The 18092-nt window shown below is 41.3% G+C and overlaps 1 protein-coding gene across 7 annotated transcripts in view; it reads left to right on the top strand.

The window, feature by feature from the left end:
- The window catches only part of adam22 (ADAM metallopeptidase domain 22), a 68132-nt gene that overhangs the window by 21521 nt on the left and 28519 nt on the right, over positions 1-18092 (top strand). For 5 of the 7 annotated variants that reach the window (XR_009794901.1, XR_009794902.1, XM_061819125.1 and 2 more), the window contains exons 4-6: positions 3427-3493; positions 6656-6738; positions 11143-11209. Coding sequence is in view for 5 of the 7 variants with exons in the window: in XM_061819125.1 (XP_061675109.1) it covers positions 3427-3493; positions 6656-6738; positions 11143-11209 (217 nt within the window). In the remaining 2 variants the exon portion in view is untranslated. Of the gene's footprint in view, positions 1-3426; positions 3494-6655; positions 6739-10273; positions 10372-10755; positions 10795-11142; positions 11210-18092 lie in introns of those variants that run through there. The other 2 variants (XM_061819126.1, XM_061819127.1) reach the window with 2 other exon arrangements.

The following is an 18092-nucleotide window of genomic DNA, read 5'->3' as shown; positions in this document are numbered from 1 at the left end:
ATCTTGATATCTTTATCAAATGTCTCTCAAGTGTGACAAGTGGACTTCACCATCAACATCTAAATGATTAATTACACACGTGTTTTGCTTTTTTTTATGTCTTTTTAGGGGAGGACGTGGTGTGGAGGGGGGGGGGTGTTGTGATGCCAACTAGGGCTGCATAAGTAATCAAATGTATTGCTGAGGAGCATTTTCTTTTAAATGTATTAATTTAGCAGCTTCTGTAATTCAAAGTAAAATGTTAGAAATGTGTACTGTATTATACAGTCGACCCTCCACATTCTGTGTGGTATATTTCTGGTCTAAATTATGAATATAGGCAATTACAACATCACTTTGTCACTATTAGGGCGGTGCCGATTATTCCTACAAATGTTCTAATCACAGCCTGGCTCGTTCCTTATCTCCTGCAATGGTGGAGGCAGGCCCACTGCATTTGAGAAAAAGTAACAATATATGGTTACTGCCAATGTTTGGTTATACTACTAATACATATCACTATTATAATTGACTACACTGCTGGATATTTAGAGGAACAAGGCCAATTCTCAGGTAGGTCTTTGTCTTCTGGTCCTGGTGTCTTAAACAGATTGGGATGAAAGATGCTAGATGATGAAAAGTAGTAGTATTTCTTTCTGGTCATACAGTTGTATTTGATTGGCAGTTGAGCTGAGAGTGGTTTCAGCACATTCAGTGGACATGCAAAGTGTTTGACAGAACAAACCACGGCTTTTTCTCATTTTTCATGATTTTTGATTTGACTTACTTATTGACCACTGACAGCCCAATATACATTTTAAAATAGATGTTGTTATGAAAACTACATATACTATTATTCACTTTGTCTATAAAAAAAAAAAAAAGAGCAGAGACCGTGTCATTCCTGCGCAAAGTTGCGGAAGTCTCACTCAACATCCCAATGGCGGCCATAATGCCTGCAACGTCATTTGCAGATGTCACACTGGGACAGTTGCCATTGAGAAGACGCTGTGCCACCTGCTATGGGAGAGGAACTACAGAGATTTTCGGATTTTTCCGACACCCCTTCTGACACGGAAGCTCTTTTCAAAGAAGAGAACATCTCACAGTCGAGTGAAGTGACCGAGGCAATATTATACTATCGTTTTGAGCCATATTTAGATGATATGCGGATAATTTCTAACTAACAACAGACTCCCTGACAATATGTATGACAGTATATAGCTTACTCAGGAGGACCCATGGCGGGCGAAATAATTATTTCAGGGGTGCCCAGACACCGGTGGCCGGTGGGGGGGAGAGCTCCTTTCTCCTCCAGCACACGGCCAAACCACCTCGCCACCCGATCCACCTCCACCTCTTTTGTTAAGTTCTGAAAAAAGGATTCTGCCATCCCCCCAACTATTATTTTTTTTCAATAGCTCTATACACGCCTACCTGTCATTTAGAACCCACAAAGCTCTTGTCCTTTGTACCTATCCAATCCATTTTTTATGACAAAGCGGGTCTTTTGGAAATGTATGAAGAGTGACTCCATCCTCCCGAGTGTTTGAGCAAAATCCAGCAATACAACAAGCCGGCATTTTGGCTAACCCACAGAAAAAACAGCTAATCTCTTGCAGGTACAATAGGTGTAAATACGTGACCCCGCCACTGGAGGCGTCTGCAAAAAATGTCACTTCCTGCTTCTGCTTCAACACAAAGTCCGAGAGAGACTTTCCCTGGTGGGAGATGAAAAAAACGATATATGCCAACATTCAGACTTCCCGTGAAAAAACGGATGGGAGCATTCCGGATGATTATTTTTGGCTAAAAACATACAGCATTTTAGGTTTTAGGTGTCAGTGGCCCTTTAACTATTTCTATAATCTTTCCAATTTGGCAGGGTTGATAATAAGCTTCCCTGTGCTGTGTCAAATTTTGAAAACGTATTTAATTGTACTTACTTTTTGGTAATATTTTGTTTCTTAGTGGCATACGCGTTGAAAAAGTACTGGATAAAACTAAAACTATACAGAACCGAAACATGAAGGGGGTTTTCAGAGGGATACTGTCACCTAGTGGGGTTGTATAGGTCTTTCAGGAATTAATAAGATATGCATCCATCCATTTTCTTTGCCCCTTATCCTCACAAGGGGTGCGGGGAGTGCTGAAGCCTATCCCAGTTCTCAACAGTCATGAGGCAGGGTACACTCTGAACTGGTTCCCAGCCAATCACAGGGCACATAGAAACAAAGAGCCACACTCACAATCACACCTAGGGGTATTTTAGAGTGTCCAATTAATGTTGCTTGTTTTTGGGATGTGGGAGGAAACCACAGTGTCCGGAGAAAACCCACGCAGGCGTGAGGAGAACATGCAAACTCCACACAGGATTGAACCCGGGACCTCAGAACTGTGAGGCCAACGCTTTACCAGCTGATCCAGCCGCCGAATAAGATATTTTATAGTGAATGGTATTGCTTGAATTGTTTTGAGCAGCCAGACCCTTTTCAATGTCTTCCAGTAATTAGTTCCATTTCTGGTTCTATTGTGATAATTTTACTTTTCCTTTTCCATCATGGGTCGCGCTCTGTGGCATTACCATAAGAAGTCCAAACAAAAAATCTTTAGATACGCACAGAGCTCTATCCCATGATTTGCAAGTTTTGTTCGACTCCCCCCCCAAAAATTTAAGTTGACCTCAAAATTGTCCAACTTCTGACTGTGGATGTCATTGTTAACCCTTTCAGTTGAGCTGTTTTATATCCATTTAAAATAGCCATTTCCAAGACCATTTTATTCCAAAATTACTGAATCCCCGTTTTTATTGGGTGTTTTTTTTATACTTTATCACTGCAACATAGTGCAGCACATTTAACTGCTTCAGGTATTGTACAAACGTCCTTTATAGCCATACATCTTTGCCTTACGTTAAGGAAGGAGTGGATGAGTATCTCCTTCGTATATGATTGAAAAAGCACTCCAACACACACACGCACCCACAGCAGACTGGTTTCAGAGTCCTCCTCTTACTGACCCTCTCAGTTTCTTTCCTCTTCCCTTCCTATTCTGCCAGCGTTCCCGTTTCTTGCTGCAACCTCTATTCGTCCTTCAGTGCAATGCTAAACTCACACACACACACACACACACACACACACACCACACACACACACCACACACACACACACACACACACACACACACACACACACACGCGCGCGCGCGCACACACATCGACGCAAAGGCACACACATTTGTTTAATTGTGTTTGCGTTCTGGAAATAGCCTCGTCCCTGTTCGCCAATCATAATTAGCCAAACCTATGATTTGAAAGGCTCCGAGAGAATACTTCCTTCCATAAAATACAGTATAACAACACATGTACCATAGAGTGACATTTGAATGAAGATCACACATTTTCTGACATTTTCCTCCCCCCATCCCCTCCTGTCTTCTCTCATCCAGTGATCTGCTGTCTTCAGAGTACGTGGAAAAGCATTTGTCAGAGAAAGGGAAGACAGTCGTCACTGCTGTAAGATTCTGCTAATCATTCTTCTTCTACGCTATTCTAAGTCAAAATGTGTGTTGTTGTCAATTCTCAAGGGGCCGTTGTATGAGTTCTCAATAGGCCTATTTTCCTAAATTGGATGCAGTGAAGATGCGTGTTCTTCTCCCTCTCTGGGCCATTTAATGTTTATTGATAATTATTTGTCAGACAGTCTTTTTCATGTTGGATGAGGTTTCAGTATCTGACACATAAAACTTCGACGAACATGAGGTTAAAACTGATAATCGCCAACAATCTGACTATCTGTTGGCGGAAACCCGCTGAGCCACTGTTACATCCTGTAAGTAGTACTTTCAAGATAGATTAGGAGCCACTTTGCTCAAATGCAAATTAGTACAATATGTGATACTGTAAGAATGGATCAAATGATGTAATCATTTTATACCATGCTGTTTTATGAATGAATTATATTTGTTTGTACTACTGTAGCTTTGCTTTTAATATTGACTTTTTATAGTAGCACATTGAGATCGTTCATTCAATATTAAGTGCATTTATACAGACAAATTAATATTATTATAATAAGAAAAAGGGGATTTTAATCAAGAGAGAAAATCACAATTTCAGGAGAATGAAGTCAATATTACAGGAGTAAAGGCATAATTTTCTTAAATAGTCATAATCTGAAAAGAAATAGAAGAAAACTTAATATATAAAACTGTAATATTATGAGGATAAATGTGTACTGTATTACAGTCACTCACATTTGGAAAATGTACGGGTGTGGTCAGTCATTCTCGCAGATAAAGTTGCGGCTGTGATTAGGGATGGACTCTCAAGACCTTAAAATAACTTCCTGGATTAATATAACATCACTGTAAATTCAAAATAAAATAAAGAAATACATAACTAAAATAGAAAACAACAATTTCAAACTCAGAAATGATCATTTCCAATTTCAACTGATATTAGTAGAACATGATGTAAAACGCTACTTAAAATTTTTCTGCAATAAAAATTCTTGGTCTGACAAACTTTATCTGAAGAAAAGTTAAATGCACTGGCCTGTCAAGGAATAAACACGAACGGTCTCTTACCCGCAATGTTTTAAAGTTTAGTTCAACATAATCGACGTTAGTGGCAACAAGCTAGCGATACATTGTAACAAACATTCCTGTTGGCAATCGTGATGTATTGTTATAATCTAGCGTAATTTACAGCGGTAGTGTGTGAAGCAGCTCTGAATTTGCGCTTTTCGCCTAACTTCCGAACATGCTCAGAATGGTTAACTTGCATTTCCTGTTACTGGGTGAATACTGATTGTTTAGGAGCAGGCTTGTTTTGTTAACAACATTTATTAAATAAACACGTAAATTAATGTCAAGACTACACAAAATAAGTGACGTCTTTCAATATCTATTTTTGTACTCTACAAATCCTACGCGCGTGATTTTTGTGCTCAACCGTGCAGATTTTGGAGCGCGATGGCTCGTCAAATCACAGTGACGCTGGTATTGGGATGAGCGCCATCATCAGTATTTAATTGGATTATACAAAGTTTTGTCCGTTTCTGGGAAATAAAATATTCAAAATCACCTCTTTTGTTCATCACCCACCAGAATGTTTTTCACAATTATTTAATCATATGAGTCGATAATAGTAAAATTAATCTCCGGGTTGAGACAGTGGATGCAGGTCTCGGATAGTTGGGTTGACATTACATTGTTCAAATTCCCACTCTAACATTGTTGAATTTTATGATCGCAATATTACTTTCAATTTTATATATGACTTTTTATATTTTACGGTAAACCTTTAGACAGTTTTTTTTCTCATAATTTTATAACCGTTTCTGTTATTTGATCTCAGTTGGGCCCAAATGCGACAAAACAAGCGATAATACAGTAACCAAATGTAAATGCACATCATACTGTATTTTGTAAGGGTTGATTTTATTTGGCTCCAGAAAATATTGTTTGTCTCTATTAAGCAAAAAAAAAGAACCCTGCGAAAGAGCCAGCATGTACATTATTTGTCTTTTCCCCCTCCTAAAGGGAACGGGGCCACAATCAATTGTACTTAATTACTCCCGTGTTTACCCTGCAGCTACACGTCAAAGCAGAGAAAAGGTCACATCTGACATTTTTGATGTCGCTCCGTCTCCAGAAAGCCTCACTACACTACACAAAATTTTCCATGCACTTCCCTGTACAGCTAGAAGTCGTTTAGAGACGGAAGAAAATTCACTCATTTGGTCAAAGAATGCATGTGGTTATTGTGACTGAAGGAGTACAGCATTCTTGCATCCGCAGAGTCACTGTTTGGGAATGTGGTGTTGGGCACAAAGTTTTAAAGTCCCCGCCTGCCCTGCATGCTTTTAACGGCGTAAATCAGCCGGGCGTATTGCAATGCCGAGTGTCGCTATGCGCAGCATCACGGCGGTTATCGATCCTGGTAAAAGCTGAGTTTCCTCTGGGAGTCCGGCTTCCTCCCTTCCTAATGGTTGTTAGCCAGCGAGAAAGCAGCGAGGAAAAGATGGCCCTGCAGAGCACTTAGACCACACACACTTACTTCTTTGCAAACTGAATGTGTGTACTTGTAGGTGCGCACGTACAGAGAGGTTGTCAAGTAAACAGAAAGAAGATGTGCTGAAGTTGCGAGGGAAAAGAGGAACGGCACGCGTATACTGTACATGCAATACAGCAGTACACACATTCATGATACTGTACATAGGAAACTGGGGCAGGGTGTGCATTTGATATTTGGGCCTTCAGTGGAGACCTTTACATGATTTAATCCACCTCCCACCACCACTATCATGTCGTAATTGCAATACAAAAGCCCATGACAACAGCACACATCTGCACTACAGACATCATCTGGCGTATCTGATTCATCTACCATGACCCTCCCAACCTCAAAAAATACACAAAAAAAATAAATAAGATACGTCATGCTGTATTAATGTACCGAGTTTTGCTAGTCCCACTTTGGCCGACCAGTGAGGGTCCCGTGAGGATATATTTAAAATTGATACAATTTTGTGAAACAAGTATAAAAATGTTCTGATTGTGCTTGCTAACCCTGAACATTCACCAATGATGTGTTTTAGGCTTTCAGCAGGTGGATAATCTTGTGGGTGTGTATTTGTGTGTACTGTATATGTGTGCACGTGTGTGTTGACAGGGAGGAGAGCACTGCTACTACCAGGGGAAAGTCAGAAACATTCCTCACTCCTTCGCAGCGCTGTCGACTTGTCATGGCCTACAGTAAGTAAATGAAATACAGTACACGTGTTTATTTATATACGTAAGTGAGGGTGCATGCTGCTGAGTCATGTTCCCATCCATGATTTCATTTCAGTGGCCTCTGCTTGGTCTTAACATTTTAAAGCCAGCGGCCCCACCTAGGCATCTCTGGTCAGTACGCTTTGTAAAGGGCGGCAACGATACGTGTAATGCATTAAAACCGTGTCCTCCAGTCAAAGTTTTCTTAACAATAATTATCAATGCATGCGTTCTACATACAGTCAGCGATAAAAGCACTTCAATATTAGTGTACAAATATTTGCGTCTACCACAGAAAACAACTGACACTCATTGAAATCTGCTTCTTTTGTCAGCTTTGGATCATAATGGAAAGACAACATAATAGGACTCATAGCTTGAGTGTAAAGTAATCATTCCATCCATCCATCCAGCCATCCATTTTTTAGCTGCTTATCCTTACAAGTTTCGTGCCTATCCTGGTTATCATTGGGGAGGGCGGAGGGAACATCCTGAACTGGTTGCCAGCCAGTCGCAGGGGACATAGAGAGAGACCATCATTCATAATAATACTGTATATAGTTGGTCTCCAGAGAGAGACTCTTCTTCTTCTTCTTTTCCTTTCGGCTTGTCCCGTTTGGGGTCACCACAGCGTGTCATCTTTTTCCATCTAAGCCTATCTCATGCATCTTCTTCTCTAACACCCACTGTCCTCATGTCCTTCCTCACAACTATATTTGTGTCAGACAATACTGTAATGTGACTTCAAGAAATTGTGAAGCTTTTTCATGTGAATACATTTTCATGTATCACTTGTCTGAAATCCTACATAATTCAGCTCACTAGAAAAAAAGAAAAGCAATGTGTGGATGAGCAATTTGAAATGGGTGCAATAAATGTTTTTCCTCAATTAGTGGCCAGGAGCGTTTCTTTGTTCAGCTGCAGATGGGGCGAGGCGTTTTTTGCGGTGAGTTGCGGTCTTTGAGCAACTGCTACACAAGACTTCTAGCCATAAAACGGAAACAATTTGGATGCGCTCTCTTTTGTTCTGCTTAATTCATTGCCGAGGTATCTGGTCGGTACTCGATATCAGCAGATACTCCAAAGCAAGTGATTCTGACTCGCTGTAAATGTAAGACCGCACATCTCATAATGATCCCTTGTTTTTGGAGCTGTTTTAATCAACACTTAAAGCTGGTGTTGTGCTTTCAAAGAGACCTGGATTGGTGTATAAATACACAAAAATATACATATTCATGGTGTGATTCATTACAAGTGTGAGGGTTTTCCATCTTGAATGATGCATGTTAAATTATGTTTCAATGGCACCTTCATGGGCATTTTCATATTGAATTCTCACCATGTAAAAACAATAATAAATTAGTGCACATGACATTATCTTTGTTTTTAACATACTCGTGTCTTGATAATATGTCATGTAAACTGCATTTCTGTGCAGCAGATTCAAATTTTGAACTCTTCATTGGAACGTCAACTCATTCATTCCGGGAAGAAAAAAAAAACTTCTAATTATAGCTCGTGCAAATGCTGAGCAAGCCTAATTAAGCTTTGACTTTTAACAATATTTGCATTATTCAATAACGTTGTCACCCAAGCAAATCACACATTTGATGTGATTAGATCTTTTTTTTTTTTCTCTCTTTCTGTGCATTGCTGTTGAATTGCTGTGCCTTTAACGGTTTTAAGTAAAAATAGGGGCGGCTCCTTGGATTGGCTGCTGACCAGACCAGGGTGTAACGCGGGCGTACAGTACTTTCGTCCAAAGACTGCTGGTATCGGCTCCGGCATGCCCGCGACCCTAGTGAGGAGAAGCGGGACAGAAAATGGATCAATTAGAAGTAAAAATATGTAACTTTAATTCTAACAACATGCCAGCGTATGAATAATTTGGAGCACTTATAACAAGGAGAGCAGCATTTCTGTATTATTCATAATGATCTAGGATCGCCTACTTTGGTGTGCTATGATATTTCTGGACCAGCCAGGACACACGACTGTCTAGTTGTACTGTATTTTGGAAATACTTAAAGTAAAATACAAGTCCCTTTTCAGTGGATGTAAGAGTTTAAAAAGGTCTGTTGTTCTGTGTCCAAGCTCTGGCATTCTAATGTTGACTTTTTAAGCGGTGGTCCCTTTAGAACAGAAGCTTGCGTGTGTGTACGTGCATGCATGGCCAACACAGCCGTGTCAGAGAAGTAGTTCCTGTCAGCTGCGTCAGGTATTTACCATAATATACTGTACATCTGCTCTCTCCCCTCTTTGTTGTATCCTCTCACAGAAATTTAAGCCTCCACTGCAATAATAGCTCTTAAGAGACAGATAATGCGCCCATCTCAGATGAAGATCGTTTGCCATCAGATCGTGTTCCTTCTCAGAACGCCAATACACGTAACAAAAACAGATTTTCTATAAGCTAAAAGAGCAAGAAAAATGCACAAAGGCATTTTGTGCACACACCCAAATTTTAGTCTCTACCAAAACCTTCAGCTCCATTTAAGACGAATCAATTGAGTGAATGAATGGATAATTAAATACATATTAGATCATTATTTTAGTTCTTGTTGCTACACATTGAGGATTAAAAGGCGGCCAAAAAAAGAGACAAAGTGTGTGTATGACTTCACCCTTCCTGACTTTGGAACTTGACACAGCCAATCTCCTAAAAGCTTCAGATAAAGTTAATTAACGGACACGGCGTGGCCACTTCCGGGGCTCACGTGCTTATGACCTCGCAGCTGCTCAATGAGAAATTGATCTGTGACTTATTAAAAGGACCCGAGTGAACATGGACAAGGCATACGTCACACATTTGAGGACGCTCAAGTGTTTGACATCTGTGACTTTCTGACTCAATAAAAGCCAACAGTTGCATCTTCAAGGTGGGGTGTCAAAACTTTTCACATGAAGGATTCATTCAGGAAAAAAACAACAACAGAGGATCATATTCCACTTTGGTATTCTTCAACTTTATCATCTTCAAAACCACAGAAAGAAGCCGTAGTGACCGACCGGTTAGAGCGTCTGCCTCACAGTTCTGAGAATTGGGGTTTAAATCCCGGCCTCGCCTGTGTGGAGTTTGCATGTTCTCCCTGTGCCTGCTTGGGTTTTCTCCGGGTGTCACGTCCCATCGGAATGAGAGTAGGACCCAAATGCAGGACTCGGGAGATGCAAGGTAGTTCAAGGAGACACGTTTATTCCATGCAGAGGTAGGGGATCGAGCAGGCAGTCCGGTGCAGCAGCGGTAATTGGGACGTCGGGCGAAGAGAGGAGGTGAACGGACAGGCAGGAGTCGGTACACAGGAGAACAATCAAAGCAGGCAGAAGTAACGAAGGAGTCAGGCTTACAAGGTTGGTCGGAGAACGGACGAAGGTCGGTACACAGAGGTTCGATCAGGGATACCGTAGCACACGAACGGGACATGAAGATCAACGAACTGGCGCCGGCCAGTTGTCATCGCGGTCATATAAATCCACAGCATAATGAGGCTGCATGAGGCGCAGGTGTGCACCTTCCAATCATCGCACCTGCGCGGACACCCGCACAGCTCGTGCTGGAGCAGCAGGATCATGACACCGGGCACTCCGGTTTCCTCCCACATCACAAAAACATGCATGGTAGGTTAATTAAAGACTCTAAATTGCCCTTAGGGAGGATTGTGAGTGCATTATGTGCAAACATCATGATTGCTGCAATTGCCTGGGGTGTCATGGTGTTCAAGGTGTACCCCGCCTTTTGCCCGTAGTCAACTGGGACAGGATCCAGCACACCCGCAACCCTTTGTGAGGATAAGCGGAATGGAAGATGAGTGAAGGACACAGAGTGATATAAAAAAAGTCTGGTCACCCCTGTTCGAATGCCAGATTTGTGTGCTATTAAAAAAATCAGACCAATACAAATCATTTCATAACTGCTCAGAATCAATCACATTGAAACTTGTGTTAAGTGGGAGTCACAACACATGTACCACTAACCAAACATATTTTTTTCTGTTCTCGTAGGCTTTTCATGACTCTTTGTTTTCTACCATCACCATGAAGGTTTTGTGCTTTCCCTGTCTGCTATTTTGAACTGTTCATAACACCCTCCATGTTCCCTAAGGCCAAAGTTGTTCCATTGCACTTCCTATTCATTGAATTAAAGTATTCTGTTAGAAATGCATATTGATCAAGCTCACTCACTTTTTCATACCTTAACTGTACAAGCAGTCAATGTACACACAGGCAGCTAAATATGGGTGCTTGCTACCAGGGCGGACATTTCTTGCTAATAGCTTTTTATCGGCACATGGTGAACTACAGACAAATATCTTCAAACGTGTCGTGATTAACTAATGAATCCAATTTTAGCTATTTGTGCTCACGTTATCTCCTTCAACTCTCTTTTAGTGGGATGTTTTTCGATGGCAATCACACATATCTGATTGAACCTGGAGGAGAGGGCGGCGGTAACCACGTAAGTGTTGTCATCTATTCACACAGACACATTGATGAATAATCTGCCCTGGGATGAGGGATTGAACGGGATTACGGGATTGAAACCGGGGTCAGCAATTGTCCAGAGAGGATCACGAGACAAAAAGTCACTTACACACACCCATGCATGAGATTATTGCCAATCTTCTGACAAACTCTCAGGACAATGTACTCACTTACAAAGCAGCCTTCCACTAATTAGATTAAAACAATTAAAGGCATTAGGGTGGAAAGGAGAGGACGGATGTGCGATGGCCTCGAGACACATTTTGAAACTCCGATTTTGCACGTGTGCGTCCTCGTGTCCGCTCTAATTGAAATGTCCAGGAGATGTGCGTTTCTACTGTTAATCGACAAAGAGCAGAGGCTATAAAAGAAGTACGGGACTTTGGTTTATGCTTATGTCCTTACTTGACCAAAATGATAAGATTTGCAGTAATGGCTGTGCTACAAAATTCTGAAGGTAAGAGGATAAAGGCCACCAATGAAAATAAAAATGAGATTGTCTGTACGTATAGAATTTAACGCAGAAAAGGAAAGGTTGTTCGTTAGCCTTCCTTTTCTCTCACCTCACCAATATTTGCTGGAGGGCTCTAAGTATTCGAGAGATCGGAAAGGGAGTTTAAATTTGCTCTATAGATGCTGCGTGTATGGTACTTAGAACTTGTGGTTCTTTTTAGTCGCTGTTTTTTTGTTGGATCACATTGACCGCGTGTCTGCTTTGCTGTCTCGGTTCATGTGTGGTACATCGACTAGACTGTAGTTTGGCAAAGACTTCGGGCTTTTGGGAGAAGATGGATTGATGGATTATTTTCCGTACTACTTATCCTCACTAGGGTCGTAGGCACGCTGGAGGCTATCCCAGCCGACTCTGGGCGAGTGGTGGGGTACACTCTGAAATGGTAGCCGGCCAATTTCAGGGCACATATAAAGAAACAACCATTCACCCTTTTTGGAATAATATTAAACAATATTACTGTTCCAACTACAATTCATGTCAACTGAAAGTGGAGTTTAAAACATGGTAAAACGCGTTATCTTAGACAGGAATACGTGTACAAAGAAATGGGAAGAATCGACGCAGACTTGCAGGAACAAAATATATGGTGGCATAGCACTCTGGAACATACAGTAAACATGGCCGCACACAACACTCTGGAGTGATCATGTCAGATAATTTCTGGAATTGTTGTTGAATAACCTAAAATCATATTTAATACATGTAATAAATTCCTACACTTTATTTACTCCAAGAGACGGTTTACGCGCTTTGGTGAAGTGCTGCTGTTTTGGTTAGCAACAGAGCTCAAATAGGCTCAGCAGTTAACACTCTCATCCCTGTTAAATTTATGTGGAACATAAATGAAGATTATTACATCCTTTTTATCCTGATTACTTGAGGGAGGGAGGTACAATGACGAACCCGGCAAGTCATTGGGGCATAGCGTCTATTAGAGGGCATGACAAAATATTACATTTTATATGAGGTTGTGCAATGCTTGCTACGATACAAGAAGTGTATAAGTGTGTCACTTTCGGCTCGGCCCATCAGCAAATCACCTGCATGGTGTGTTTGGCACCGTAGTTCCGCCTTATGCCCTTCCTGACGTAACCCCCTCGTTTTTTATTGACCTGTAATTTCTAGGTATTAAAGCCCTGGCAGGGAATCAAACGCGCGCATTATGCATGAAAGGAAGAGGCATATACCACTTGGCTACCTGGCATGGAGGACACATGAAAGACTCTAGGACAACTGTAAAAGATGTCCATGTAAAAGGACAATATAGTCTAGAACAGTCATTACCACATCACAGTAGTGGTTCGTGAGAGATAATCAGGTGTGTGGCATGGGATTACATTTCACTTTATTGGGCCAAAAATGATTATTTGCTGCAAACTGTTCAACTATTAATGCCGGTGACATAGAGTATAACATAATTGTGAGCCAGACGCGCTAAGCAGTCGCCCAACGTGCCGCCACTGGCAGAACAATTTGGGACAATAACCTGCGGATCCACCCGTTCCCATTCATACAATCTTTATTCTTTTTTCTGCTTTGTGTCGCTTCATAAGATTTTCCCAAAGTAGAATGTGAGTTTCTTGCCTACAGTCAGATGGGATCGGCTCGAGCTCATCCGTGCCCATAACAAAGACAGCCCCAATAAAAAAAAAATCGATGTGAAAATCTGTCATATCATGTAAATGTAGGTAGAGTTGATGTTTTGGAAAAACTATGCTACCTTATAAAAGTGTGTAAAGGTATAAAACATCCGCCCCCCAAAAAATTGTATGAGTGGTTGGTTGTCCATCTGTTTGTTAGTTGGCAAGTTTTCTTCCTGGTTCATGGCAGAAGATGAACAGATGGGAGGTACCATTAGGATTCTGGAGGGTGCACTGACACCCTCGTGACTGAAATAGTCAATTATTAAATTTAAGTAACTGTCCCTCTGAGGTTTGAATTGTTTTTAGAATTGCACGGATGCTCTCTCAGGCCATTGTCACCACATGCTCTAAAAGCTTCTGAGTGCTGTTTTGTTGGCGCCGTTAAGAGTCGCACATCACTTTCGGTCGGTATCATCTGCAACTGTGGAAGCTGCGAGGCGCTGATGCGCCACCAGCTTGACGCTTGTGATGTGCTTTATAGTCAAAGTCAAAATCACGAGGAGGCGGGGTGTCGGCCATATGGTAGATCCATCTGCCCCTCCACGCCCACCCCCAGCCACCACCTCTGCCATCGCAGCAGAAACCTTAGCACAAAAAGATGCTGGCATTACATTAGTGTTGACTTTTCCGGTGTCTAACGTCATCATGCTTGCACACCATTAAAGCACTTTAGCCAGCAGTTAAGCGTAAGGTGCACATTGCCGGTTGTTCCCGTGGGTGTTCGCATAGTGTGATGTTGCACTCTTTGAAGGAAGATGCTGAAGAGGCTGATGCCATGCACAAGCACAAAACGGCATATTGTTCTTATTTTTTTTCCCACAACTTTGCATATTTAGCTGCTCCTTGGAGAACATTTGAACAAACATTTGCAACCGGTCATCTGAAATAGGCTTAATGATGAGAATGGTAAATACAAAATATTTCTGTTCAGGTCTCTTTGGTGTTTGTTTCCGTGATCCGCTCAGTTCACTGCTTGTGATTATTTGGCATACACCAGATGGATTTTTGGTTTAAGAAAGAATCAATCTGGCGGCACGGTGAGCGACTGATTAGCGACATAATGTTAAGCACCCCTAAATTTATACTTACAGTTTTTCCGTTTTTCTGTATGGCTCTGAAGCTGAATCCCTCAACAACCTGTCTTTACTTAACATGAATAAAAAATAAAAAAACAAGAACTTCAATACACATCGAACATATTTTCATCTTAAACACCTGGAAATATTTGTATATTTGCAGATGGATATTGCTTATTACAATATTGTTGATGTATAACATAACAATATTAGGAAGGGTATTGACTTTTACTGTATATTTGTGGATGTAAGAGGAAGATACATTTTAAAGGTCATCCACTCTGTCAATTTTATCGCAATTTCAATTCCAGTTATTCACTTGTTTACTATGATCCAAAAATGCTTTTGAATAAAGGCTGCCCCGCCTATAGTGCTCGTGCATGTGACTTCAGTTTGCACGGCACCATATTGCCGGTCAAGCCTAGCTGCTCTGCAGTGCGGGAGCCGTTGAACCGGAGCAGATTTTTTAAATTGCACGAGACCTGCTGTGCTGTTGGTTGTCATAATAGACGACACAGTTCTTCAAAGATACAGTATCCTTCTATGGAATACCAGCTGAAAAAAACAGAAAAGGTCAATGGATTTCGGCAATTAAACATTATGGATGGTGCTCAACGAAATACATACGCCTGTGTAGCGATTATTTCATTTCAGATAGGAATTATTCTTCTCAATCTCAAGTAACCAAGAAGTATTTATCTTGCGAAGTTGACTCATTTGAGAACAATGCATGTTTTATAAAAAAAACGTCTATCGCAGAGAGGTTTACGGATTGAGGTTAACGCGTGGCCTCAATTCACTTCCGTGTACGGAGGGCACGATTCCCTGTTCTAATTTTTTTCCCCCAATCATAGTTAATGAATGCGAGTTTGTGTAAAACTGGGGGTCATTAATTTAAATATTAGTATTTGTATCGAGAAAAATCCGAGTCGGTCTATCACTATGTGGGATTTATTCCTGATTGAGAACAGATCCAGCAACAAAGTATTTGTATGCGTCCAGAGTTTTATACGCTTTCAACCTCTTCCGTGTGAATCTCAACGACTTACTCACCAGATCCATGTGCAGATCCAGTTGTCCGAGACAAGCGGAAGCAAATTAACAGTCCACTTTCTTATCGGCGAAAACATTGACTTCGGCATTAAATATGGGTCCCCTATGCCAAGTGTCTCTCGTTTTTCCAGGTACCTTCATTTATTATCACCTTCTAAATGTTGAACGGTATCAGACAAAAGTCTGGGTGTCGTGCTATAAGACACATTTTCGTTTCGTCTCAACAGAATTAACTTGCAACAATGTTTTGTTTGAACGGCAATATGGCCAGTCACGTGATTTTATGACATAGGTGCACGAGCTCTATAGAAAAATTTCCCATCTGCATTTAGTAAATAAATTCCCAGGCCACTATTTTCAGAAACACAGTATTACAATTTGATTCCGCTTATCATGCGAGTACCCAGTCAATAATAGCTTGCTCGTAATGTTTAAACACACATTTAAAGATTTGTTCAACCAGGATATTTTAGTTAAGGATTTAGCGAGGAATGCTGAAAAAAAGTGAGCTGATACTCACTTTTCTTGATAAAGCGCATGTGAGGTGGCCTATGTATGGATGTGGGGGATGGAGACTAGTTTCATTTGCTGATGATATGGCGGATTTGTGTATGTGTGGTGAGCGGCTGGCGGGTTGTATCGAGGGGGTGCTTGCTTAAAGTGCCAAGAGGATTTGTTTCTGTTTTGTGATTGAATAATAAGCTTGAGGGGAGGGGGTTGTCTCCTGTACTCCAGCTCATTCGCACACGCAGAGGCGCCGTTACACCTCATTGCGTTGTATTCATGAGCCAGCCAGCCAGCAGTCTGTATCTTCAGTGAGATGCCGTCTCCCGTGGCAACCCAAGCGCCGCCCCCATATCTTTGTAGCCAAACAACATACGAAAGCCATCTGTGTTTAGAACCTTAATCCCCATCCATTGCACACCCCCTGCAGAGTCTGGAGGCTGCGTATGGAGTTCTCATTGGCCAATACAAAGAAGATGACTGTGGTCATGCATTGTCTTGTGCATGTGCTGCACTTTTATTTTAAGAAAACTCTAATTAATCATTGGCCTCTGAAGTCTGCTAAGAATTGATATCAAAGAGGCAGAGCGCAGCGCTATATGCTGCCGGCTACTTCATTTAACACGCTCACTTCACTTCAAAGATAAGACTAAACGCCGGGGAGCGAAAAGCTGCATTTTAAATAAGAGGCTAATCACCTGATGTTCTCCTCCCTTGAGACCGTGTACACGGAGATTAATTCTTATCAGATCATAGAGCGGGCCAAACATCAGGGACTTCATTATTGTCAGCTCACCAGGGCAAAACAATGTTTGATCGACAGCCGTGCACACTAACTGGACAATTCATTAGGGAGGCCTGAACACTCAAATGGAATCCATTTCAAGATAATGACGCTGTTTGTCGTTATTGCGGTGGTGTAGACCGCACAGCATCGTATTGGGTGTTTATAATATTTCGCCGCATCACGTTAACCAGATGAACGAATGGCTTAGTATCATGTAATGCAGTTTTTGACCAGAGCAAACGCATAACCCCGATATAAAAAATGTTCAGTTTGGATTGGATGTTTTGGATTGTGCAAGTGTATCTAAGATTGTTGCTAGACAGTGTACAATTCAAGTCCCTGTAAAATTAAAATAATCTATCGTCATAAGGGTTGCAAGCGTGCTGGCTCCACTCTTAGCTAACTCTGGGAAAGAGGTGGGTACAAAGACACAGGGATGAGAATGACCAATTTGGAAAAACACTGAAAATGTCTGCCTGGGGGGTTTAAATGGTGACCTCTGGTTACTTCTAACAGTGTAAATACAGGGCAATCAAAATATTTTGAAAACTTAAAATATGAGTCCAAACAACCAAAATAATTTTGCTAAACTTCAGACATAAGAGAAATAAAAAAGTGAGTGATAAAATGCGTGATCTACAGGGCCTGTGCTACAGATAAGCCTAATCATATTAACAGTTGTCAGTTATATAATATTTGAGAAATTTACGTCCAACTTACCTTTGTGTTTCCTGGTTTGGATATGCTCCTGGATAAGTGCACAGCACTTTGCCACGAACGTCCAATTTTTGTATGTATTTGGTTAGACATGTTGTTACAGTTTTCGTTGCTATCTGCACGGTTACACTTTTTTTCAAGCCATGCCCATCTGAAACAGTTTTTTTACCCTGTGGTTTTTATCAATATCCCTGGCACGATCTTTCATTCCAAGACTTTCGCCATACTGGAAAACGCGCAGACCGCTCGATAACATATGCGTACGTATGTCTATAAGTTATATCTATGCCGTGGTAAATAGAATGCTTCTCTAAGAAATGTTAACATCAGAGTGAGAAATACCGCCAAAATGCTGCCAGGAAATCGGAATGTTGTCGTTATTATAAACACCAAATTTTATGCAAACAGAAAGCAATGCCGTAAACAGGTAGCAATGCTGTTTACCGCTATCACAGCTGTGACTAATTTCACGACAAGCGTTGCCGATAGATGCTGGCGGACGGTCTTGATTACAGCCTTGCCCTGCGTCAAGCCGTACATCCCCCCGGCAATTTTTATTCTCA

Source organism: Syngnathoides biaculeatus, chromosome 5 (assembly GCF_019802595.1).
Source record: "Syngnathoides biaculeatus isolate LvHL_M chromosome 5, ASM1980259v1, whole genome shotgun sequence".
Lineage (NCBI taxonomy): Eukaryota > Metazoa > Chordata > Actinopteri > Syngnathiformes > Syngnathidae > Syngnathoides > Syngnathoides biaculeatus.
Note: the sequence above shows the minus strand (reverse complement) of the source record. Positions and strands in the feature narration are given on the sequence as shown.